Source organism: Propithecus coquereli, unplaced genomic scaffold, assembly GCF_000956105.1.
Source record: "Propithecus coquereli isolate 6110/MARCELLA unplaced genomic scaffold, Pcoq_1.0 Scaffold157, whole genome shotgun sequence".
Classification (NCBI taxonomy): domain Eukaryota; kingdom Metazoa; phylum Chordata; class Mammalia; order Primates; family Indriidae; genus Propithecus; species Propithecus coquereli.
The window spans coordinates 4,717,895-4,744,585 of NW_012140191.1; the positions used below are offsets into that span (position 1 = coordinate 4,717,895).

The window sequence follows — 26,691 nt, forward strand, 5'->3', positions numbered from 1 at the left end:
TTCATACTAGGACCCTACCTATTGGTGCCACAAGGCAGTTACATAAGCAAAGGTCTGTCATGGTTAACAGAAGAACAGAATAAGCTTTCAGAGATAAAGCAAGACCTTTCCTCTTCCTGATTCTGAACTGTCCAAATCCCCCTCCCATCCTGTGCCCACCCCTCTTTAAGGGAGAATCAGTCCAGACCTAACTAGATGGAGCACTACTGAGGCTGAGGGCCTGAAATGCTGTAGCTATGGTGGGGTAGGAATGGAGAACAGGTGGAAGCCCTTGGAGAATGAAGGAAACAAAACCAGCAAGGTCCAGAAGTCAAAGCCAAGTGAAAGAGGAGAGTGGTGGGCACAGGTGCAGAGCAGAACACTGGCCCCACCAGACAGGGTCAGAGATTAGGTTTGGAACAGCCTGAGTTTCTATCAGTTAAGGCTAACGTGTTTATTTCATTTCTAAATGAAGGATCTCTAACAATGCAGGATCTCTAACCATTGATGTGATTTTTGAAATCTCATTTCTTAGGAGTTCTTTGGAATTTATCCTCATGTGATGCTGTAAAGATGACAATCATTCGAGATGCTCTCTCAACCTTAACAAACACTGTGATCGTTCCACATTCTGGATGGAATAACTCTTCTTTTGATGATGATCATAAAATTAAATTTCAGACTTCACTAGTTCTGCGTAACACAACAGGTTGCCTGAGGTAAATTCTTTATTCTTTTCAGTTAATCCTGTGACTAAATGATATGAACCAGAGGTAAATTGATTTTAGGAGGACTTACTTTATTAATGTCTATCTAGGTTTCCAGTTTTGTTTCAAAATTTAGGCCACTGACTTTGTTATTTTGTGAGAAAAACACAAGCACAGATTGATGGCCTTAAAAAAGTTATCTTATAAATGACTCTTCTGTGAATTATTCAGAAAGGCCCTCTCAGTCTAAGATTACTGCCAAAATTCCAGTGTTTTTCACTTATAACAGCATTTTTCTGGTTATCACATTCTGATTGCTAATGTGTTTGCAGCCTCATTTTTGTTTAAATTCTAAATATGATGATTAAAACCTTTTTGTTTTCAAAGGGGTATAAATAGGTGTGTGATTTAAACAATCATTGGGTTTTAGTTTTATTAAAAAACGAAAATGAGCCCAAATTCTACTTTTTTAGTCATTACCTTTAGCATTTAAAATCTATAAAGCCTCTCCTATGTGGACACAGTACAGCTCATTATTTGCTATTAACACTCATCAGCTCAGTTTGGACCCCATTCGCCAGCCTTACAATGCCCTGGGAACTGGAAACAGAAGCCTCGGTGCAGAGTGGCACGGTGACAGGGAGGACAGCCTCAGGCCTCAGACAGCCTGGCCTCCGGTCCCACTTGGAGCGTCAGTTTCCTCATCTTTAGGATAAGGTTCATAATACCGCGTCAGAGTTGTGAGGAGTCAGCAGGTGCGCATGGAAAGTACTTAGTGCGGTGTCACAGAGGGAGCACTTAATGAATGGTATTTAAGTCCAGACGGCTAAGCATCTCTGGGACAGAGAGCCTGAAAGAGAGGGAGGCACCTGTGCAGCTGCTCTGGAGGCTGGCACCTTCCTTGTGACAGGTGGCTATCGGCCCCTGTCAGGGGAAAGGTCAGGGGTCGGGGGATGGGAGAGAAGATGAGAGTCAGGATCCCGGAAAACAGGCCAACTCCTTTCACTCAGAAGCCTGTGCAGAGTGGGTCATGTGACCTACTAATCATCTGAGGAAGTATCTCATCCTCTCCCCACCGGAATGCACAGAGGTGTGATCGCTCCTCAGCCTGGGCTGAGCTTCAGGGAAAGCCCTGGGGCAGGACACACCCTCGCCTTCTCCAGTGGTTTGGGCTGTAAACATTTGATGAATGCCTTCTGTGTGAGACCAGTGATGAGCCAGACAGACTAGGTCCCTGCTCTAATGGGACCACATTCTATTGGCAAGACAGACAAATAAGGAAACAAAATAACAGCAGATGCCATAAAAATAAGTAGGGTGATGTAAGGGTTAAGGGGTGGTTACTCAGGTGGTCTCTCAAGGAGGTGAAATCTGAACCACCACAGGAGCCACTCATTGATGGTTGGGCTCAGGAGGACAAGTGTTCCAGGCCAGGGGAGCAGTTCCTGTAAAGACTCTGGGGCAGGAACGAGCTTGCAGCTGCAGCTTAGGGAACAAAGGGCAAAGTGGTACCAGATCATGTAGCATTTTCTAAGTCAGGTGAAGGAGTTGGCATTTTATTCCAAGTGCCATAGGAAGCCATCAGATGGTTCTGAGTAGAGGAATCATGGGGCTGGTTTCTGGCTGGAAGGCTGAGTGTGGGCAGAAGTGGAGACAGGAAGATCAGGCCGTTGCAGTGACCCAGGCAAACTGTGAGTGGCCTAGACCAGGGCGCTACCTAGAGGTAGGCAGATTTGGTTATTTTGTGGAGGAAGAGCTGACAAGACTTGCTAATGGATTGAACATAAGGGATAAGGAAAAGGGACGAAATAAGGATAACACCTAGATCTTTGGCTGGATCAACTGAAAACAAAAATGCTCTTGATGAGATGGGGGTGGAGTGGGGGTAAGAGACTGGCTGGAGGGGTGAGCAGTGGAGAGTGTTGACCACATCCCTTTCAAGAAGTATGGTTAGCTAAGCATGTGGTCATGTCAAGAAAACAACTAGATAAATGAGCCTGGAGTTCTGGAGAAAGGTCAGGGCTACAGGCAGACATTCGGTAGTCACGGGTCCATAGGTTGCATGCAAGCCAAGGAGCAGAAGGACACACCTGAGAGAGAACAGAGATAAAGATGAGAAGGGACCAAAGGAGAGTGCTGGGGCTGTCCTGGAGGAACCCGAGGGCAGGAGAGGCTGAGAAAGGGAACCAGCGAGGTGAGAGAGAAACCAGAGCAGGGTTAGGGTCTCAGATGTCCGCAGAGGAAAGAAAGAGGTCGGCTGTTGAGTGCTGCTGAGAGGTGACCCAAGTTAAGAGCAGAGAGGGACCACAGGTGACAGTGTCTTTCTGGCCCCAAAAAGCAAAGGTGAAAAGTCATTCCAATCCCCCTTATCTAGTCTAACAGAGTTAGCCTAGAACCCTTGTTAATGGGACCTAAAATAGATCCTAACTTGGTATCCATTTATGAAAGCAAATTGATATCAAAAGTTACAAAATGGATGAGACCCAAAACAATTTTTAGGGCTTTTTATAATTGAAAAGATGAGAAAAATTTTAACATAAGCAAATCTCCATGTTTAACCTGAAATTTTTGTTTCCTCTGAACACATCAAGAAACATTTAATGACCACCTCCTATGTGCAAAACATTATAATACGCACAGGTAACTGCAAGGACGTTATGGCCTAACGAGGGAGGTAAAGCATGTCTAAAAATAACCACCACGGCTAACACACATGTGCCTTGTATGTGGCAGGCACTTTTCTAATTGCTTTATATGTACAGCTCATTTCCTCCTCACAACAACCCTGTATGGTAGTTACTGTTATTTTCCCCTTTGTACCTATGAGGAAGCTGAGGAGGATAGGCCCCTAAATAATTACATTCGGGGGTTGGAAAGTGACATGTCGTGAGAGAGGTACAGTTAAAGTCCACATGCGCAGGTCCCTTTCCATTTCTGTGGATAAGAGGGAGTTGGTCATTATTGTGAGCTTTTGGGATGTTAAAATGCAAGCTCCAAAATGCCTCCTCACACCAAGCCTCAATGGCTGCCGTCTGTGGTCTGTTCTCTCGATCATGAAGGTAAGAGTACGTGGCTGATGGGTACATCATTCATCTCAGCAGCTCCTACCTTGTCTCCACCCATTTAGGAACCTCAGCTCCGCGGGGGAGGAGGCCCGGAAGCAGATGCGGTCCTGTGAGGGGCTGGTGGACTCGCTGTTGTACGTGATCCACACGTGTGTGAACACATCCGATTACGACAGCAAGGTCAGTGCCCACCTGGCCGCGTGAGATGACGACAGGCGCCTAACGCCACTGTTTGCATGCCAGTGATTCTCTCCCCATGAGGCTGCGCTCCAGATCACAGGGCAAGTCTCTAAAAATTACAGGTTGACAGGGACATGATGACTTAAGAAAATAGACCTAGAACCGAGCACAGGATGACTCAGTGTGGTAAAGGAACTGATGCCAGGTTTGGCTTTCTCTGTGGCTCTCCTGGGCTCATTCTCAAGGTGATCGCCCTGCTACTGTTTCCTCCGCTTCTGTATCCCCCACCCCAGAATCAGATCCATCTGTATTTGAGTACCTACTGAGTAAAAGCTCCTGGTGAGGCACTAAATGCCCCCAACCTCTGTGCCCTTCTTGCCCCGGTGCAGTCTGTAGCCCCCACCGCAGCACTAACTGTGGCTGCACCTCTCTGCACCCTGCTGCTGTGCCCTGCTGCTCAGTCTGTTCCCGGCAAAAGCCCCTTCCCTCCCCTCCTGTTCTCCGTCCCTGCCAGAGCAGAGTGTTCTGCTCATCATCTGTCAGCTGTGACAACCATCTAGGCTCTTCCCTGGGGGCTGAGAGGTGGGAAGAAACAGAAAGGACAGACTAAAAGTCAGGAGTTCCAAGGCAGGCCAAGCACAAGATGTCGGGCTGGACCTGGCTAGGAGAGGCTGTTCGTAGGTCTTGGGTTGTAAAGATGCATCTGAGAGAGAAAAGAGTGATGAGTGGTAGGCCCAGGGAGAAGGTTGGGGGAAGTTCAAGGTGAGAGCCAAGTTTTTACTGGAGCCTCCTTGGACCAAAAGATCTGCAGATGGAGTTGAGGGGAATAAGCAGGTTGGAAAAGGGAACTTGCTGGATAGGCAAGTGCTGAGCTTGGTTTTAGACGCTCAATTGAAGTGACAGTCAGCCTCCCAATTAGAGATGTGATATAGAGTTTAAGAAACAAAAGACCGTGGACAGAAGGTGAATGTCAACAGAGCAAGAAATCACTGAACATTCCTCAGAGGGTAGACTTGGGAGCTTGAGGAGGAGGCAGAGGTGCAGCTTAAGGGCAGGGCTGTCACCAGGGAGGGAGTTGGTGCACCTGTTGTCACGCTGATGGTCTGCAGTGGTCGGAGGGAACGAGGTCCTGGAATCTCGAGTGCAGTCGGGCACTGCTGCCGACTGAAGCAGAAACACCGGGCCGCAGCCTTGCCCATTAGCACGGAATCAGATCCCGGCCATGCCAACGATGGCTCTGTACCCTGTCATTTGAATATCCCCCAAAACTCTACAGTCATAATTATTTCTCTGGATTGTTTCAGGTTCCCGTAAATAAAAGGTAGTTTTCATATTCTCCATTTATTTCCTCTCAGTAGTGTTCAGTACAGAAGCACTTTGCTCTCACGTGCTGAGATGTGTTTAATTGTACTCCGTGTTGGGTTTCAGACAGTGGAGAACTGCGTGTGCACCCTGAGGAACCTGTCCTATCGGCTGGAACTGGAGGTCCCTCAGGCCCGGCTGCTGGGGCTGAACGAACTGGATGACCTACTGGGAAAAGAGTCTCCCAGCAAAGACTCTGAGCCAAGCTGCTGGGGGAAAAAGAAGAAAAAGAAAAAGAGGACTCCACAAGAGGATCAAGTTAGCATTTTATTTCATATGAAACTCCAAAGTTTCATTTTTCTGGGAGTGATAAATTACATATTTAGCAAGAAACAAAATTTCTACATAGATAACAGCTGAGTCCAGCGAAGATGAATATTTTTATGTGTTGGAGATCATGTTCATTTTGCTTCCATTTAATGTGTGCTGTTTGTCTTTCAGTGGGATGGAGTTGGTCCTATCCCAGGACTGTCAAAGTCCCCCAAAGGGGTGGAGATGCTGTGGCACCCATCAGTGGTAAAACCATATCTGACTCTTCTAGCAGAAAGTTCCAACCCAGCCACCTTGGAAGGCTCTGCCGGATCTCTCCAGAACCTCTCTGCTGGCAACTGGAAGGTAGGATGTCATCCACTCGTCCACACTGCTTTCTGTCTTTACAGTCAGATCAGCCACGAATGTGTAAGAGGTGTTTAGAGCTTGTCTGTGAAACAGACGGAGAGAAGAAAGGGAGACAGGCAGTTGCTGTGGGTATCCAAAGATGAAGACGACATCTTCCCTCCCTGGGAGAAACCAAAGGCTGGTGGGAAAACAGGTCATGTCAGCACCGTGTAGAATCCACAGGATGTCTGTGCTGCGGGATCTTGAAGACATCTAAGCCCGCTGAGCAGGGCAAGGGGAGGCCAAGAAAAGGAGGACAAGGAGGTGGGGAGGTTTCCTGCAGAGGCATGCTACCCGAACTCAGTCTTTGAGGATGAGGAAAGTTAAGCCGGCAGAATCTGAGGTTGGGGTGCGATCAAGAAAACCGGACAAGAGAAAAGCCCTGCGGTTAGGAGAGGAGAGGACAATGTGGGTTGAGACCACAGGCTGCTCACTGGGACATTGAAGGCAGGATGGGGAGTGGCCCAGGGTGGAGCATGGACAGGCTTGATGGCCGGGCTTCAGGAGCTGGGACCTACCCTGCAGACAAGAGGGGCCACTGAAAGAGTTTGAGAGAGACAGGCTGACGTGGATGCCACTTGGATCACTTCTGTGGCAATGCAGAAGGTCGACTCGGGAAGAGAAAAGTCAAGGCCGGGGGTCCATTTAGGAGCCAGTGCAGCATCCAGGGAGAGACAATGAAGCCCGAATTGGAGCGCAGGGTGGGCAGTGCTGTGGGGGAAGGAGGTGGACCACTCTGTTCTTTCCCAGACACTTGCAGAACATATCTAAATTTCCACATCTCCTTGTAGATGTGAGACTATGAAAACTGAAGGTGGTTTCCTCTTATGACCACTATAAGCAAGTTCTCAGAACTTTTTAAATGTCATCTAGCAACTTCCCAGACAGTCCCTATCTGAAACATTTCCAATCTCTAGAAATTTCCTGACAAGGGTATTTTAGTAGTTATTATAATGCTTGTTTTTGGCCACTTCCCCCCTCACCACCACTCCCCCTGCCCCCTGCCACCACCCAAAATGAGAATCTTTTGGTGACTGTATTATCCATGATAGTGAAAAGCATTGACAGGCCTAGGTATGGTTGTTTCACACAGGTGGCTGCTATATTGAATAAATACAGATAATTATGGTCTAAGCCAATGTGATTATTTTGTTGTTGTCCCTAATTAAAGTGCTAATAACTTGGTGTTTAAGTGCCAACTCTGGAGACGGACCACCTGGCTGAATCCTGGCCCCTCTACTTACTAGCTGGGGCCTAGGAGATCTCTGTCCTCAGCTTCATCATCTGTAAAGTGAAGTTAATATTAATGCCTACATTATGAGGCGATTGTAAGGATTAAACGAAATAGTAAGTGTGGAGGACCGAAGGCAGTTCCCAGCACATAAATATTTATGTTGTAGAGCAGTGTTCACCTGCAGCTTCTGTGACCAAAGGATTACTTGGCGATAATAAAAAAGACAATACTTCAAATAGATGTGATTTGAGTCGTTCAGAATTTGATGTCTGGGATCATTTAGTGAATGAAAGTTAGATGGCAAGCTAGTTTAAAATATAAACATTATATTTAAGTGATTTCAAAAGTTTCTAAAACAGTGAGTCAAAATATTGGACCCTCATTAAGAAAATGAGATAATCATAGCCACAGATGTTATCAAATCAGAAGCTATTTGGGGAGCAGTGATGACTATAGTGCTCCGGAAGGGAGGTGCTCAGGGCTGGGCTGGGCCGGGCTGGGCTCTGCTGGTCGGTCTCCAAGTGAAACAGAAGGAGTTGGTTCTGTTGTTGCAGGTTTCAGAGAGAGAAATTGATAAGACTGCCTGAGTACTTTACCTCATAGCAAGTCATGTACTCTCCTCCCTGTAGATTTCATCCGAGTTGAAAAATAGGAGTAGTCATTTCATGTGAGGAATGTTAATAGGATCTTTGAAATGCATCTTTTCCTCCCATTCGTATTATTAAAATTATTCTGTTGGTATTCAAGAAACTGGACGATCAATGACATATTCTAACATTCAAAATAATACAAAGGGCTGGTAGATCTTTGTCTTCATGTCTTGGCCACAGCAGGAAAGTATTAGACGTTTTATGAGCAGTGTCTTTCAAGTATCCTAAATTTTGAAAGATGATCTGCATTGGTAAAAATGTCAATTAAAGCTTAAAACAAGATTAAAGATCCGTTTTTCTAATGTTACTTTTTTTTGGTTGTTTCACTGATGACTTAGCGCTCATTTCCAATTCATATGATGTACAAACTGACTCACTGTACAGAGTTGCCTCATAGTCACAAAAGAATTGCTTGAATGCAAATGAAAAAAAAAAAAAGGCAGCAAGATTAACTAATCTTGAATGAGAATGCATTTTGCACACAAATATACTTACTTTTTTGCCAGTCTGTATGAATTATGATGCTTAAGGTTTCTGGAGAATTCCCTTTCTTCTGAGGCAAGGGATTTTTCCAAGCAATCTCTTTGACAGGTTACTGAACTCTAAATGTTGTTTCAGGGAATATAGAAAAAAAAATGGCTGGATGGAGACAGGTTCTCCTTTAATGTGCCCTGATGGTTACTATCTCTGCCACCTATTTATAGCCTCTAGGCCTGGCATGGGACCAACTACAGAGAAAACACACGATCCTTCCTTAATCATGTTTATGTATCTGAGATGGAAAGTAATCACTGCCTTCTCTTTTCTGCACAAAAATATCTGGCAGATGGTGGTTTGAGATTTTCAGGCTTTGGGATTTCTTTTTAAATCAGTCATCCCAGCCTATCTTTCTCCAAACTATAGTTTTCTCTTTACTGACACCACAGATTTAATCTTCAATTGGAAAGAAAACATTTAATCTATTAGTTCATCTTTTGGAAACATCTTTTTTTAAGGCAATAGTAACATATGAGAGTGGAACTTTGTTTTATATTATTTATTGCCTTATTTTGCTCACTAGTTTGCAGCATATATCCGGGCAGCTGTCCGAAAAGAAAAAGGGCTACCCATCCTTGTAGAACTTCTGAGAATGGATAACGATAGAGTCGTTTCTTCTGTGGCAACTGCCTTGAGGAATATGGCGCTAGATGTTCGCAACAAGGAGCTCATAGGTATGTTCTGGTGACGAGGTGAGCTATAAGGGGAGAGCAGCCGTAATATTTATAAAACTCTTCTTTTCATTAATAAATACATAACATTTAAAATCATTAACAACCGAGCCTTAGTCCCCCATCTCTTGGCGTATTTGGGTACCCCTGCTTTGTGACCATTATTTTTCTGCAGGAGGCAGGCTTCATTAATTAAACATTGATTGGGGAAGATACATTTGCAGAAGAGCCAGCAATTTCAGTTGTACATTACAACACTCCACAATAGATTTGGTATCTCTGTTTCCCAAGAGAGGTCTATTTCCTGAGTAACAAAACATTTTTAATTCTCCTTTTCCAATTTTTGGACTGATATCCGCTAATTCACCAATACAACCATGTTCTAAATTAAAAAAAAGCAATCATGTGACTGTTTTGTAGCTTTTCTCTCTGAGATCTGTGTAAATGCTTACCCCAGGACAGAACCACTATCCCAAGGCCATTCCTTCCCTCCCAGGGCAGGGTCAGGGTAGGGTAAGCAAGGCCCTGGGGGCACAGATCCTTAGGAGGCCCTCACTTTTGTACAAGGGAGGCTGGGCACATGCATGCAGGGAGGGATGGGCAGGTGAGTGGGTTTTGCACCCTCGGCAGCTTGCTTGCCTTCAGGGCATTGCCACGTCCCAGGCAGGGCGTGGGCCAAAGAAAAGGTCAAGGACTCTGCATAGACCTGAGCTTCAATCCTGGATCTGCTGCTCACACTGTGCAACCTGGGGTGTCCCGTGTAACCCGACACGGGCTCAGTTTCTTCATCTAGACTGGAAATGAAAGGAGCTGGTGGTGCCTACTGCCCTGATCTTGGGTTCGCTGTGAGGAGGAAATGAGAGAGGGTAAGGCAGCCCCTTACAAACCGCCAAGCTCCACGCCAGTGCCACAGCTGGTGACAGGTCAGGGGAGAGGGAGGGGAACTGGGACAAGAGCTTGTGTGGATTCATGTGAATCTGTATTGAACTTAGATTAAAATATGCCTGCGATACACAAAGAGTGCAATGCGCACCACCCGAAGGTTGGACATATTTGAAACTCGGACTTAGGGGGGCAGGGAGGGCAAGGGCAACATACGTAACCTAAACATCTGTACCCCCATAATATGCTGAAATAAAAAAATATATATATATGCCTGCGGTGATGGGAGAGAGGGAGAGAAAACAAGGACAATAATATTTACTGTAAAGAGTTGCAGTGAGGATTAAATGGGAAAGCCCTTTACACAGTGCCTGGCAAAATTGCTATTTTAAATTGTTGCCAGATTAACCTGCCCTTAACACACCATGCCTTTGAGCCAAATCATCCCCCACGGAGAGAAAAGGAAGTTCCTCGCCGCCCTGTTTATAGTCCAGCTTGTGCCTGATTCTAGTAGATGTGCTGTAACTCTCAGTTCCCACACTTCCTTGAGAGAAATCCCTTAGGTCCCTAAAGAGAGGGTTTTTTAAAGTTATTTTTGTTATATCTGTATTGTTTGAATTTCTTATAAGAAGCAAAGGAATTCTTTGTAATCTGAGCATTCTTAATGCTAAAAAATGAATGGTTTGCCCATCTTATGTCCTATCATATTCCGCAACTCATAGAAGACACAGGTAATATAGGAGGCCTGGCACAGTAACACATTTTTGTCAAGCTGAGGGTGTCCATCAGCTCATCTGACACCAGTAGGGACAACACGTTGGTTTCCTTAAAAGATGGCACAAGGCTGGACACAGTGGCTCACACCTTTAATCTCAGTACTTCGGGAGACTGAGGTGGGAGGATCGCTTGAGGGCAGCAGTTCAAGGTTACAGTGAGCTATGATCATGCCATTGCACTCCAGTCTGGGTGACAGAATGAGACCCCACCTCTTAAAAAAAAAAAAAAATGACACAAGTAAAATTTTTGCTATTAAAATTATAGGCATATTGTCTCCCAGGATAATAATAAAGCAATAATAATAAAGTTCTTACTAAGACAAGGCTAGGGGAATCTCATAGCTATTGAAGCAATTCTTTATAGATACCAAATTTCTCATACTCCTCTCCAAAAAGAGATTATTTCTAGCTTTTTCAATTTCAATTACCAGCTGACAAACTAGAATAATTACACTACAAACAAAAGAAATTAACTAAAGCTCGAGTAAATATTTTCTTAGTTTTTTCCCCCATGCTAATAATCGAGTAGATGCTAAATGGGGCTCTTATTAAAGATCTATTTATGTCCAATGGTAAGCAGCAGAAGACAGGCCCTGACTGCACACTGCATAATTTGCAGCATGTCACAGGGAAGGCTCCAGCTTCCTCGCAGCAAACACTGTTACGAACAGTGGAAAAACAGTGATGACATTGTAAGGCCACAAGATAAATGTGATATTTGAGAACAGATGACAAGTTAGCACTGGTGATTTTGAATACTCATGAATGACCAAAAGGTCCATCACATATAATTTTTCATTTTGCTAAGGCACAACTTTAAATGGCACTCCCGGGACTTAGGATGAGGCAGCTCACTCTGCCTGTGTGCAACTGAGCCTGGCGGTCCCCTCAGAACCTGCCGAGTGGGACCAACTCAGTTCAGTGTGCAGTAAGCTCTGTGAAGTGACAAAAGTGTTTCTCTGTTAAAAATGGCTCTGGCAAGGAAGTCCATTGCTAGTGCTGGTGATGGATGTGAAGAGAGTGGGGATCCGAGAAGGGGAAGGTTCTTAGGTATAGAAGTGCTGGGTAAATTAGAGCCAAATACTGAATCTGGGAGGGGCGCAGATGAATCTTCATAGGGAAACAAGAAAAAGTTATTCATGGAGGAGTCCAGGAGTGCTCCATCTGGGTAAAAAATGCTCCTCGCTGGAGAGAGAAAATCCTAGTGCAAGTTAAAAAGGGGTTATTCCCAGAAAACACGGGGATGCACTGAGAGAAAGCCAGTGTCTGAAGACAACGTTCCTTCTTCTCAAAGTCTTTTAAAGATACCAACATGTTGTCCCTACTGATGTCAGATCGGCTGATAGACACCCTCAGCTTGATAAAAATTTATAAGTATACCCAGGTCACATGTGAAGATCCACAAAGATTTCATAAAAAGTAATGTTTGGCAGCCTTACTTGGTCTAGATTAAAGATACATTTCATAAAGCTTTAAGAGGAAATTGAGATAGTTTTGATGCATAGGAATTTAATTGAGAATAAAATTTACTATCATAATTCCTTCATTACTTGCTGTTATTGAAAAGAGTTGAACTAAAGCAGCTTCATTAGTCTACCCAATTTTATGCACTGATTTACATTTTCTTGCAGCATTTGATAGTAATGTTTTACAAACCAATCATTTCTTCAACAGCGTTGCAGTTAATGCTAGCTTTCCCCTTAACAATTACATGTGTCCTTTTCTTCTTTGCCGTGGGTTTTGATTTCTTTTTCCTGTTATTGTCTTTCTTGAGGTTTTATTTTTAAGAGACTACACACTGTCAGAATCTTCCAACAACAATAACAAAAACCTAGTACCTTCTAAAAGTATAACTTAAACTTTTGATTTGCAGGTAAATATGCCATGCGAGACCTGGTCAACCGGCTTCCCGGTGGCAATGGCCCCAGCATACTGTCTGACGAGACCATGGCAGCCATCTGCTGTGCTCTGCACGAGGTCACCAGCAAAAACATGGAGAATGCCAAAGCCCTGGCCGACTCGGGAGGCATAGAGAAGCTGGTGAACATAACCAAAGGCAGGGGAGACAGGCAAGTCTGCGGTGCGGAGGGGCGGGCGCAGGCTTCTGGTTCTTGTGATTGTCCTGTGAGAAGGCCTTTGTTCCAGGATCCCTTTCCAATTGAGAAGGTCTTATTTTTGCATTTCTTATACGCTGACAAGCTAAACAGTCTCCAGCAGTTAAAGCCTGTTATTCTGGGAGAGGCATTTTCTGTCATACAACCTTTCTCTAGTTTTTACTTTATTGTAACACCCTCACTCCTGGTTTCTGTCTCTGTCTTAGTCTGTTCATGCTGCTATAACAAAATATCATGAACTGGGTAACTTATAAACAACAGAAACTTATTTCTCACAGTTCTGGAGGCTAGGAAGTCCGAGATCAAGGTGCCGACAGATTCAGTGTCTGGTGAAGGCTGCCTTTCTGGTTCACAGAGGGCACCTTCTAGCTGTGTCCTCACATGGTGAAAGGGGGGGAAGGTCTCTCTCAGTGCCTTTTATAAGGACACTAATCCCATTCATGAGGGCTCTACCTCATGACCTAATCACCTCCCCAAAGGCCCCACCTCCTCATGCCATCACCTTGGGGGTTAGAATTTCAACATGAATTTTACAGGGGACACAAACATTCAGACCATAGCAGTCTCTAAAGCCACAAGTGATCATGCCAACCCCCAGAAGAATCAGAAATGCCAGGATGAAGAAAATCTAGGGAGCACCATTTTCCTGGTGCCTTTGGCTCTGCTCCAAGGCCAAGGGCCTGTTCCACAAGAACATCTTCTTGAATCCTCAGTTCTGGGATTAATTCTTCTTCCAGATGCCCAGAAAGTACTAAAATCACTGCTCTGAGCCAGGCCTGCTGTGTGCCCTCAGGATGCGCCCTGGGCGTGGATCACGCAGCTCCCTTTGCTTCTGGATGACACCTAGCTGATGAAGCAGCATGCACAGGGATTAGGCAATTAGTGGCAAAAATAGAAGGTTTTTTTTTTTTTTCTGTCATGAAACCAAAGCAGTGACTGTAAATTTGCCTGAGTATCTGATCAGAGAAATGGTAAGCAGGGATGCCTGGTGCCTTCTCAGAGCAACAGGACAGCAGCCCCCTGAGCCAAACAGCACCTCCCCCACTCTCTACCCGTCACCTTCTCTCGGTAGCACTGATTCCCCCACGTGTAATTCATGTCTTCCTCTAGCGTCTCACTCCCCCAGCAGCAGGGGCTTTGATTTGGGTTCACTGCTGTATCCTTAGCGTCTACAGTAAAGCCTGGCCGCCCACACTAGGTACCTGGTGAGTACTGGTCAGCTGAATGACAGTGCTGGAGCTCTCATTGTGTCTCATCCAATCTGGTAGGTTATACTATTGAAGGAATTTCTGTGATAAAATGTAAGAAGAATCTAGCAAACCATATTCTCTCTCCCCAGAAACCACACCTATCAACATTAACAATATTTCCTTCCAGTCCTGTTTTTCCTTTTTAAATTGAATGTGTAAGAAATGTACACAATCAACTTTTTATTTTAAAGGAAATGAAACATGACAGATAAGGCTACGGTCACGTTCTGCTGACTAGCCCCCCAGGGAGCTGTAGTCACCTCCTACGCCCCTAAATGTCGTTAGACAGCCTCCACTTGTGAACATCTAAGAGGATGCAGGAGAAATACTGAGCAGATGCCAAAACCTTTGCCTGTTAAAGAAAAAATTATTACCCAGTCCAACCTTTTTTTCAAAACAAGAGCTTCAGAACCAAATCAGGTTGTCTCCTGACTCTGTACACTTAAGTGTCCTCGTGATTTTTTCCACTGAGTATTTATTGCCTTACCTGCTGTGTGCCAGGTGCGGCTTTTGGTGCTGGGCTTACAGCAGTAAGGAGATCACACAACACGCCCACCTCAGGTACCTTATGCTCCATGCAAGGCAGGCGAGGTGCCAGGTGAGTGACAACAGCATGGCAGGTGGTGCTGAGGGATAGGGCGACAGGCCGTGCCGGGAGAGGAAGGCCTCGAAGAGACCGTGCCTTGGAGCACAGGCCTTGGAGGAGGAGAGGGAAGGAGCAGTGCAGCCCCGGGGCGAAGAGCATTACAGGTGGGGCATCATGCAGAAGGCCCTGAGGGGAGAGAACCTTGTGTGTTTGAGGAATGGCAGGGAAGCCGTGGGGCTGGTGTGGAAGGAGCGAGGAGGAGAGGAGGAAGAGGAGTAGTCAGAGGAAGTGGAAGCAAAAGTAGAGGACCCTGCAGGCAGTGTACACACTGTCTTTCATCACCCCAAGTAAAACGAGAAGCCGCAGGAGAGTGTTCAGCAGAGGTGACTTCCCTTCTAAAGGGGTCAGTGACATGACTTCCCCTCCCCCGCCCTAGGGAAGACTCATGGCAGCCGTTAGGGAAGAAGTGGCCAACTCTGACATGGGTTAAAGGTGCACTCAACAGAGTTTGCTGATGGATGGATTAGGTGAGTGGCATAAGAGGAAGACAGCATCACAGATGACTCTACAGTCTTCAGCAAAAGAGATCAGAGGATGGAATCGCCACTCATCAAGATGGGGAAGCCTATGAGAGGAGCAGGTTTTTAGGGAAGACCAGGGACTTGCTTTGATGTATTTGAGATGTCTATTGGACATCCAGGTGGAGATCTGGTCAGCAGTAGCATATACAAGTTGAATTTAGGTTGAGATTCAGGCTGGAAATACAAATTTGGGAGTCATCAGTGTATAGTGATTATTTAGAGGAGTAAAACGGGGTGAGATCACCAAGGAAGTAAATGGAGAGGGAGAAGAAAGGAGGTTTGAGGGCTGGCGTCCCTCTTACTTAAAGGTCAAGGAGATACCCAGCAAATGAGCCCTAGAGAGTAACCGAAGCATTTGGAAGAAAACCAGGAGCATGTGGCCCCTTGGAAGCTGAGTAGAGGAAGCATGTCAAAGGTGAGCAGGTGTCAGATGCTTGTGCTCACTCAGGTAGGGTGAAGACCGAGATTTGACCATTGGATGCAACAATGTGGAGGTCATAGGTTTAAGAGAAGATGGATGAGAGAAATTGGAGAGGCAAATACATAACCCTTCAAGGAGTTGTGTTACAAAGGAGAGCAGAGAAGCTTCCTTGCTTTTCTTATGAGTCACCTTTCTGTTCATAGAATTTGTGTCAGAAAATACTCAACCTATCTGTTTATATTAAGCTGTATACTGGGCACAGTCCAGCCTGGTTGAGTGTCACAGCTGTTGTCCTCGTAGGCAGGTGTGGCGTCTGCTTTCTGTGCCTGCTTCATACTTAAAGACAGGGAGATAGACAAAGTGGCAAGACCCAGCCGGGAACAGGATGGCTGTGAAGTATGAGGACCCTGCTCCCCAAAATCTGTCTTCCAGAGGCCATCTTGGATGCTGAAATTTCATCTTTGGTGATTTCTTTGAAGACTTTAGGCATTGACTTGTTCTGTGGTCCATTTTGGAAATATAAAGTTTAGAAAGGCTTTGAGTGGATTGGTTTTACCTGGCTCTGCTCTTGACTAGGCAAGAGCACTGAGAACAGTGAGTCTTGGGTGGGGCATGCAGATGCAGAAAGGCCCCCAAACCAGGAAGAGAGCCTGTGGTACCCCAAATCTGCCTGTGCCGGCCCTCCCCTATACCCTCAGAATCATTGGCAACCCACATTCTGTCGTTAGGGGCTGAAGAAGTGGCTTACTGCCTGCTCCCCTTTCTGTTCTTCCTTTACTCCATGAGATGCTTAATTAGGAAGATAAAGATAGAAGAGGAAATCAGATTTTAGATATGGTATATACATTTAAAGTGAAATTTTCAATGTTAAAATGAGTTCTTAAGACAGGTGTTCAGTCACCCTTAGGGCCGACTCCCAAGCACTGTTCCACGAGTACCACCCCTACCGTGGGGATGCGAAGGCCTCGGCCGAGGCGGGGAGCTGCACTCCCCATTCACTTCCCAGTGAGGCCGCTGATTTAGAGCAGTGGCTCCCAAGGTGAAGTTCAGTGGTTCGTGGTCAGCCTTGCTTAAACAGAGCGCCAGCATTTGCAAAATGTCTTCAGAGAGGGGAAGTAATACCTGTGACCATGTTTTCCAAATGGAACATTAGAACATACATTTGTTGACACAAACATACATTTGTTTACACAGAGCTATGAATGATAAGAAGGCAATGTAGGTATTTAGATGAAGGCCTAATAATGAAGGGGAAAAAAGCAGATTCACTTGGGAGGGTCCCCAGACACTCAGGATGTGTGGTCATGGTTGCATTAATCAAAGCGTCCGTGAGGTCAGCCGCCCTCGGTAGAGATATGGAGGGATGTTGAGGTTGACACCTAAAGAGGCCCTCAACTCAGGCTCATTCGGCGACAGCCTCTCACCATAGAGCTGACTGCCTAATAGCCTTGCTTTGGTTCTTGCCACCTCTGGCCAGTCCCGAACTCGATCACCTCCCAGGCACACCTGATCCCTTGGTGGTGTTTCCCAGCAGCAGCCTCCATCCCCGTGGTCCTGAGAGAGGCAGCCTCTTGGTCACTGGTTTGCAGCCTGAATCCTCCAGGTGGAGCTAAGGCAGTGCCACCCACGCTCATTAACATCCGCGCTCTCTCCCTAGATCATCTCTGAAAGTGGTGAAGGCAGCAGCCCAGGTCTTGAATACGTTATGGCAATATCGGGACCTCCGGAGCATTTATAAAAAGGTAACCTACAAGAATAGGTCCGGCATAATTAGCATTCATCAGAGCACACACTTGTAATCATTTATTGTAATGAAATGTCATTATTCATTTTGAGAGGTTTCTTTTTCTCTTTTAACTCTGTAGGATGGATGGAACCAGAACCATTTTATTACACCTGTGTCAACATTGGAGCGAGACCGATTCAAATCACATCCTTCCTTGTCTACCACTAACCAACAGATGTCACCCATCATTCAGTCAGGTCAGTGGGTAAACTCCACTCCTTTACGGGAGCCTTTGTGCGACAGAACATTGTTTCCCAACCAGAGAAGAGTGAACATAAACTGGTTCAGCCTGTCACCTCCAAGCCTGCTCGTCCAGCTGAGAGCCTTCTTTGGAAATTACACACTATTGTAAACCACAAACCCATTTTCTTCCTTCCATTTTAAGTTTCTACAAGTTTACAGCCGCAACAGAGCATAAAAGTATCCCCAGGTGCTCCCCCAAGATCCTTCTCGCTGAGTGGATTCTAGCTTGTCACTGGAATCTGCAGTCGACAAGCTGGACAGGTGATCAGGATGCAGGGCAGTGAGGGTGGCACTTAGAGACATTGGGTTATGCCTGAAGACGGCTGCCCTGTCTGCCTGCTGGCTGTAACTTTGGAATCTCCTCCAAAGTGATTTTCGATTTTTCTTAGTAAATACTCTTAGAAGCAGTGTCCTTTAGCAAGATCTTTAGACCTGCAACCTGGGAGAGCCTCACCCTTTCCAGGTAAACCTCCTTCCTTTGTAGAACCCCTGGCATCCACAGCTAATGGGAACAGGCCTTACAGGGTAGGTTTGTAGGAATTTCCCTTTGATTTTTAAGTTGGGAATCTCGGCAACCATACACCTACCTATTCGTAGTGCTTAACTTGGTAGAAAGAATATTCTGAGATTCAGTCTAAATTTTTTTTACATGTAAGGGCAGATTATTACTAACAAGCAAGTCAATCCTATCAGTTTAGTTCTTTCTTTTTTTTTTTTTTTTTGAGACAGAGTCTCGCTCTCTCACCCCAGCTAGACTGCAGTGGTGTCATATCATCATAGCTCACTGCAACTTCTAACTCCTGGGCTCAAGCGATCCTCCTGCCTCAGCCTCCCAAGTAGCTAGTAGCTGGGACTACACCATGCCAGGCTAATTTTTTTTTTTTTTTTCTATTTTTGGTAGAGATGGGGTCTCATTCTTGCTCAGGCTAGTTTTAAACTCCTGACCTCAAGTGATCTTCCCACCTTGCCTCCCAGAGTGCTAGGATTACAAGCATGAATCACCATACCTAGCCTAATTCTTAACTAAATGAAACAGGAAGAGTAATAAACATCTTATTTTTATTTGGCTTTAAATCACCCATTCTGACATATAAATACGACCCGTTTTATTCAACGGTGCTGCTGCTGACAGTCTTATTTCTCATGTGGACAAATGTGGCCTAAAAGACTAAATGTATGTCTGGTGGTTCTTGCCACATAATTGAATGTCCCCTCTTATACTAGGAATTTTTAAAAATTATCTACCTGCTGTGTATGGTGTATATTTATATCTTAGTTTTTTAATTATGGGTTGTTTTCTTCTGAGAGACTTATATGTCTGGTTTTTAACAATCCTTGCTGACCTCCCAGGTGTAGCCTGAGACTGTCTTCTTTTAGACAAATGCTCAAAATCCTTTAGGGACTTAGGAATAGGGATGCGAGGGAAATCAAGAGATGTGGCTTGCTTAACAAAAATCATATGTACAGGCAAAGAATAATTTTAGATAGATGAGTACATGGTTACTAAGCAATGAACTTGTTTTGAGGACCTCTCAAATATACCTGCCGGACAGTGTTGACCACCAGCCTTTGTCCAAGTTCCTATGTACCTTTTTGGCTTCTGTTCAGAGATAGACTGTGTTGCATTCCTGTTTCTCCAGTCATTCTAAGGGCTGATCATCCATCCCTTAGCACTAGTGTGGAATCTGCTTATGGGCATGTCTAATGCCTTGCTAATGTAATCGTGGGAGGCAAATGGGCATGTTTTCTGTCCTGCTACCTTCTAGAAAGTAAGCGAGGTAAGCAGCACAGAGACACACTGCCCATGCATGCTCACCCATCCTTAACACAGAACAACTCTACGTCAGTGAGATGACGTTTTAGGAAAAGTATTTCAGTATCAGTCTTCCTCTGAAAACATCAATGTGTGCAAAACCACTGGTGCCAGGGTTTGAGGGCTGTCACTGTCAAGTGGATCGAGTGAGTAAGTGGCCACTCTGGTTTGTAATTAAATTTAGTGGAAGCAAGATGACTTTTTTTTTTTTTTCATGAGAAAAAGAAGAATGTGAAATGTTTCTCTCTTTCTTCTGTGCAAAAATGTTCAAAAGGACGCCCAAGGATAGATATGTTATTATTAGATGTTTGGCTCAAGCTAAGATAAAAAAAATCTTCTGGGAGGCCAGGAGGGCTTAGCACCATGAACTTCTTGATGAAGTAGGCTTACTGGGTTTACATAATTGCCCTGACAGCAGATCACCATAAAAAGAATTATAAATTTTATAGATTGGGCACTCTTGTTCAAACACATTTAGAGATGCAGATATTTCTGAAATAATTAGAAACCAAAACGTGCCATAAAACTTGTGTTTACCGAAGTGCTATACACGAAGGATAATAGATGTGTGTTTTACAGGCAACCGAGCTGAGATCATAAAATAGCAAATACAACTCTTGCGTGGCCAGTAAGTTATTATCACTCACTGTTTCGAAGGCCTAGTCAAGTCATTGAGACACATTGGTGGGGCCACCTGCGTGATTTCTGCACTGTGCCTCTCTGACTGGGCAGCCGGCATTTCAGCTTATGCGTATGCCCAGGTATTGACTTTGCTGATGCGGGCAATGGCAGCCTGCCAGTCACATTTCTGGTACTCGGGTCTGGCTGCTGTTTAGCTTCCAGTGTGTCTAAGAGCTGATTTTTAGCACCAGCTGGGTGGCATTTCTAATTACTGACCTTTGTTTTTCTGGAGTGGATTTTCCAGACACACTGACAGTCTGATTTCTCTTTCTTCCCCTCTTTCTCTCTCCTTCCTCCTTTTGCCTCTCCCTTCAGTCGGCAGCACCTCTTCCTCACCAGCACTGTTAGGAATCAGAGACCCTCGCTCTGAATACGATAGGACCCAGCCACCTATGCAGTATTACAATAGCCAAGGGGATGCCACACACAAAGGCCTGTACCCTGGTAAGACGCCAGTTGGGTGTGTGATACAGTCTCTCGAAAAGCCGCGTTTCCAGGCTTTTGGCCAGTGGCCTGGACAGTAGCCTGTGCTTGTATCGAGATGGTCCCCCAGCAGCAAATCTTGTCCCAGTCAGTCTCTCCCTGTCCTACTTTGGAGATTGTTTCCTTTTCCACTTGCTTTAAATAAAACAAGCCAGTACTTGTATGTATGTATGTATGTATGTATGTATGGAGTTGTCCGGTGGCCACAAATAAAAAGAGGGCAGTATCCAAATGAGAAATCAGTCCTGGCTGCTCAGTGGTGCAGTCCCTTTGCTCTGTCCTCTCCCTGCTCCAGCATTCTCTCTCTGAGTTGGCCACATGCACCAGAACCCTGAGCTCGGTGTGGCTTTGCAGGGGCTACATCTTCTAGACTGACTCATCTCTTAAATTCAAACCAGGGAATGGAGATCAATTTCATTTACATTTTCATGGAAAAAAGTTTGAATGAATAGAAAAATATATAATATGATTCTCCTCAGAGTGATTATTTTTTAAGAATAACAAAAATAATGTTTCATAGTGTTAATATTTTTGTATCCTACTCAGAAAGCTGTGCATATAATTTATTTAAAGAATGCCAGCCCAAGGGTTACCAAGAATTCATATTGTCCCCATTCTCAATTCTCTGGCAAATTATAACTACTTTAGAGGTTTCAAATAAGTCAATATGAGCTACCCCCAAAAAAGTACTCTTTTCTCAAAAAACCTCTTTATTAAAAATAAATAAATAAAAGCTGGTGGCACCTTAACTCCTACTGGGGGAGCAGTCTCAGCTGTGCTGTTGTCTTTGAAATTGTGATTTCACAGGACTATTTACTAATCGACTACTGTTACTATGGCAATTAATAGCTCAGAAAATTGCAGATGCTACATTTCAAATGCCACACTGTGCAAAAGGAAATGCACATACAAACTGAAGTGCATGGTTGCTTCAGATTTGCAGCAGCCTGCTTTATTTTAAAGATCACCTCTTTAGCATGCACCCTTCTGTATCTTCTTTGCTTGCTTCAATAAACTAATTTGCCTCAAGTACGTTTCATTTTCCTCATTAAAAAAAAAATCTCTGCTAGCCTTAACAATAATGGGAGGGTAACTAATGCCATCATCAGGAGTCTACTATGGACTTTTGAAGACATCTGGGTACTAAGTTCCTTTGTTTTAAAACATACTTAAATATGGCAGACACAGGCCTGTGCCTCGCTGTGGCCTGACTGCTTAGAACATGCCTGTTCCTGCTCTTTCCAGGACCTGGGATTTTTGATCACAGCTATTTAGAAGGCACTGAGCTTGTTCTGATATTGTGTTTCCCTTCTCTTCTCTGACTCACGGGTCTAGCTCAGAGCCCTGGAAAAGTGGTGCTCCTCAGCTCAAGGAGCTATGCTGCGGTTCAAAGCCAGCCGGAGAAACCCTCCCAGGGGTGAGCAGAGCTTGCGAAGGAGCACTTCTTGGATGAGCGCTGCGCTGGCATTGCTTTTTGGTGAAACACACACAGCCTATTTTTTGCCATATCTTTGCTCTTAGCCCCCACCAGCCCTGGCGTACACAGCAGCCAGGCTAGACTCAGGGGACCCAGGCCGCCGCCTCTCCCAGTCTGCGCTGGCACTGGGGAAGGCAGCGCCTGTTGGGGACGGCACCAGCCCTGGTGCAGGGGAGACCACACAGCCTAATGGACCAGGGTAATGAGCACTGGTTTTAATTTCGTAAAATATTTTCTTACAGGCTCCAGCAAACCTTCACCAATTTACATCAGTTCCTATTCCTCACCAGCAAGAGAACAAAATAGACGGCTACAGGTGAATTTGCAATATCATTTTTACAGAAGGCCGATTAGCAGTAACACAGTAAGGGGTCCACGTCGTTTGACTTCCCAGTGCTGGGCCAACATGGCAGGGCCCAGGGACCTTTCCCTGGGGATCTTCACTCCTCAGAAATCCGTCCGTGGTTTAAACAAAGCACTTCCACAGTAGCCCATGTCCTTGATTGTCCACGTCCCTGCTGCTGAGACCACCATGCCACTGCTGGGAGCAGCTGAGAAGGATTTAGCTCATGGTCTTTGCCCAACACGTTCCTTTTCCTGCTCTTTTTGTCTCTTAAGCTCTAAAATCTCTTCCATCCTCTGGGTGAGGAAGGGTTGGTAAGCACACTGCACTCTCGTCTCATTGTTCTCTTTTTTGTACATCTCATTCTCCGTCTTCACGACTCCCTCCCTCTCCAAGCTCCGTGATTTAAAACACTGAATCCACACCCAGGTCTGTTCGTCTCAGAGGTCGGAGTGGCTTCGGCCCCTGCTGGGGTGGACCCCACTCTACCAGAGTGGGACCTGGTGGTTGTCACACACCCAGTCTCTGCTTTCATGAGGGGCCTGCGATCAGTTCCAGGTCCTTCCTGACGCCATGGCCAACCTAGGTCCCTGTTCTCTCCTCTTGCCATTCAATGACACGAAGCAATTGGAGTTTCCCAAGATGAGATTGTATCCTGTCCTTCAGATAAGACTATTCTAAGACCCCTCTCCACTTGGTCTTTTCTCTGTAGATGGAAGAAAAAGAACTTCCCAAATTACTCATAATTTATGCTATAGTTTTTAGTCAGGAAAGAATAGCCTCAAAATCATAACTCTAACTTGAAAAGAGAATTTAGCTCTGAAATCCTTATAAAGTTGGAATGCATTTAGTTCCAGAACATGACACTGATTCCTATGTGGTTAATTTGTTACCTCTTACTTAGTGGAGGGATTTGGGCAGAATCAAGAAGAAAGACAAAGGTAAGAACCATGACAATTTGAAGAAATTACTGTGAGGTCAAAGCTAAGACAGTACAAAAGGAAATGGGGAGCCGGGTGCCCTGTGTGGGTACCCACGTGTGCCTGGCCCTGCTTCCCTATAGAAGGACTTGTCATCCCCGGCTTGGGGAAGATTTTTCCTCTAGAATTGTATTTGCTCACGTCTCTTCCAAGTGTACTACTCTCCAGCCTTGAGATTGCTTATTCGTTTAATAGTACAACTTACAGCAGAGTTTCTAAAATGTGACTCTTGTTCACCAAACCACATGTAAAATTGAGGGATGGACTCAATCTTCATTTCTGAAGTAAATATTTTAAAAGATGGTTCTGTAATTACACAATCATCCAGGGCCCTAAAATCCAATCCCCGACTAAATTCATGGTGTGCTAATAATTCCCTGGGTCAAAGCAAAAATCAAGACCATCCTCTTTGGGCCCACACGGGTATCAGGCCCCTCCTCAGCCAGGGACAGGGCCTCTGGTAGGGAGGGGAGGTAGCTGGGGGCCACCTGCCACCAAGATCACAGGCTCTCCTGAGGCGCACCGACTTTTCTAGAGGTCTTAGGACAGGACTCAAGCAAACTCAGCAGCCCACCTGTAAATGTAGTTTAAAATCCTCACAATCCATTAGTAAACATACAGCACGCGCCAGAAACAACTTTTAACCTTAAGTCTGCAAATATTAAATATTGCTTTAAAAACATGAAAGCAGGAAGCCTACATTAATTTTCCTTAAACATATATTTTTAAGTTTTGCTTTTATTTATTTGCCTTTTCATTTTGTCAACAGCATCAACAGCTGTATTATAGTCAAGATGACTCCAACAGAAAGAACTTTGATGCATACAGATTGTATTTGCAGTCTCCACATAGCTACGAAGACCCTTATTTTGATGACCGAGTTCACTTTCCAGCTTCTGCTGATTACTCAACACAATATGGACTGAAATCGACCACAAATTACGTAGACTTTTATTCCACTAAACGACCTTCTTACAGAGCAGAACAGTACCCAGGGTCCCCGGACTCATGGGTGTAGCATTGCGACGCTCGGCAGAGGAACTCTTTCTCTCTAACCTTGTTTGGATTGAAGTGAAAAGTCCGTCTTGCTGATTCGATGATTGAAATGTGCAAGTGAAGTGGAAGGAACGAGTGAAGTGCATATATTTTTTTTCTATTTTGAGGAATTATCAGGGAAGTGAGGAAACCTTTGGGAGAGGACTTTCTAAGCTCTATTTAGGTGTTAGATCTAATTACTTGTAGATTCTGTAGTCTGGTGAAGGTGTGGGTGACGTGATGAGAGGTTTGAGAAACGGGTGAAATGAGATGGGGGATGTTTAGGTGAAATGAAATTAAAGATGATTTTTTTAATGTGAATAAAGTTATGTTCAGATAGTTTGTACAGAAAAAAAATAAAATGGATGCCCTTCATGTTTTATTGCAATTACTAAATGTTGAGGTTGTATGCTATTATGTCTTGTAAATTTCTTTTGTCGGTGTAAATATGGAAATGCCACATTGGTTAAGTGCCATCATTTGTAATGCAGTGTGTCATTTGAAAAGAGATCGGAAGAAACTGACAGCTTAAAAAACAAATGGGAAACCCAAGGAACTGTTAGCAAGTACAAACAAACTATGACCTCCTTTGTTTTCACAATGAATAGTGTACTTTGGAAGCACAAAGTCAGTCTGGTATAGCAGCGCCATGCCCATTCCCTGCCTCTTTCATAGGACACGTCACTGCCATTTTCTATGCACATGAAAGAAAAATAAATGTGGAAATTTCATCCTTGGAAATGTGTTCCCTACTCTTTTTTAATTTTCTGTATGTAATATGAAAAAGCAGATCTAATAAACACAAATCTAACTGCATGTTAGAAACAGCCTAAACATACCTACTTTTTGGACTTTTCCTAGTTTTATACACTGTGAGATGGACCACACCAAAGAATGAAGCTATGAACTCTTCTCCTCTTTAAGTATTTTTATTTCTTGGGATCTATTTTGAATCGAATGCACTTTGTAGTTTTATTGTGCATGTATTTTGTTTAGACTGCTATATGTACTTAACACCCCTTTTTACCTAAGAGAAGTTACATCGGGCAGCCTGGCCATAACTTAATTGACAAAGGCTCCTTTGGGCACCATTTTAAAGAACTCAGTAACTACGTAAGAATAATGGTTGATTATTTGGTTGGCACCACTGTAATAAACCAAACAAATTCTAAATAATTATCTTGCTGAGTAATGCCATGAGACACAGTAATTCCTAGATTAGGAATGGGGAAGTGGGAGGCCCCACAGACAGGGTAGGCAGGGGTCCCGATAATGCCGCACAGCATTGCTTGTGAGTTTTTCTCCGTCTGTGTAGACAATGAGGGGCACCTGTTTCCAGAGGCCCAAAGTCTGAAGCCTCCCCAGGTCTTGTGGTTTCCACCCTTGAGCCCCAGCTCCCAGATCTTAGGTGGAAAACTAGGAAAGAACCCGCATGACAAACCAAACCCAGAGGTGTTCACTGAGCTCCATATATCCTGCAAGCATGACAGAAATCCTAGATTAAAACATTCGTACTTATATTTGTGAGTATGTGGAAAGAGACCTAAGAAGAGGGCTCTGCCTTGCTGTGTGGACAGCAGCCCAAGACTAGGAGGCAAAGTGCAACGGAAACACGAGTGAACGCAGGAAGATTCCTAAAGTCTGCAAGTGGGGAGCCTTCCTGAAGTCCAGGCTTTCGGAAACGACACCTGAGCCCGCCTGCCTGCAGAGTCGGACTGTGCAGCTCCCAAAAGCCCCGGCTGCCTCACACCCAGGAGAGCAGGAACCAGCCCTCCTCAGACAGCAGAGGTCACGGGATTTCCCAATGAACTGGCATCAGGACTTTTGAGATGTGTATACACTGGAGCTCTGAGTCACTGACTTCCCTGGAGCTGGTATTTCCCTGTCTGGGTTAAAGCGGAAGGCCCTCACTCGGGGAGTCAAAGCACAAGGAAGTCTGGAACCAGCCAGAGCTGACTGACAGTAACTGACTGTTTCTTTTAGTGACCCCATTAGTTTTGGGAGTAACTTAGGTCTCCCACTGTACCAGGCACCATTTCAAAAACTGATCCAAATCTGGATTGCAGAGAACGCACTGTGGCCTCCAATCAGACCTAACGGAGCCAAGAAGAGGCCTGTGGATGAGGACTGGGCAGAAGATCTGATTCCCTTTAAGGCCTCTCCCTTGTGACCGGAGAAACCGAAAACAGAGCCTGATC

The 26,691-nt window shown here is 44.9% G+C and overlaps 1 protein-coding gene across 1 annotated transcript in view; it reads left to right on the plus strand.

Moving 5' to 3' along the window:
- Nucleotides 1-25,234, plus strand: part of PKP4 (plakophilin 4) — a 227,550-nt gene extending 202,316 nt beyond the window's left edge. Inside the window, exons 12-22 of the mRNA XM_012640776.1 lie at nt 515-698; nt 3,814-3,931; nt 5,360-5,551; nt 5,735-5,908; nt 8,895-9,045; nt 12,574-12,769; nt 17,310-17,394; nt 17,518-17,635; nt 20,491-20,619; nt 22,378-22,451; nt 24,228-25,234. Of these exons, the coding sequence (XP_012496230.1) occupies nt 515-698; nt 3,814-3,931; nt 5,360-5,551; nt 5,735-5,908; nt 8,895-9,045; nt 12,574-12,769; nt 17,310-17,394; nt 17,518-17,635; nt 20,491-20,619; nt 22,378-22,451; nt 24,228-24,476 (1,670 nt within the window). The 3' untranslated portion in view covers nt 24,477-25,234. The remainder of the gene's footprint in view (nt 1-514; nt 699-3,813; nt 3,932-5,359; nt 5,552-5,734; nt 5,909-8,894; nt 9,046-12,573; nt 12,770-17,309; nt 17,395-17,517; nt 17,636-20,490; nt 20,620-22,377; nt 22,452-24,227) is intronic.
- Nucleotides 25,235-26,691: the final 1,457 nt, after the last annotated feature.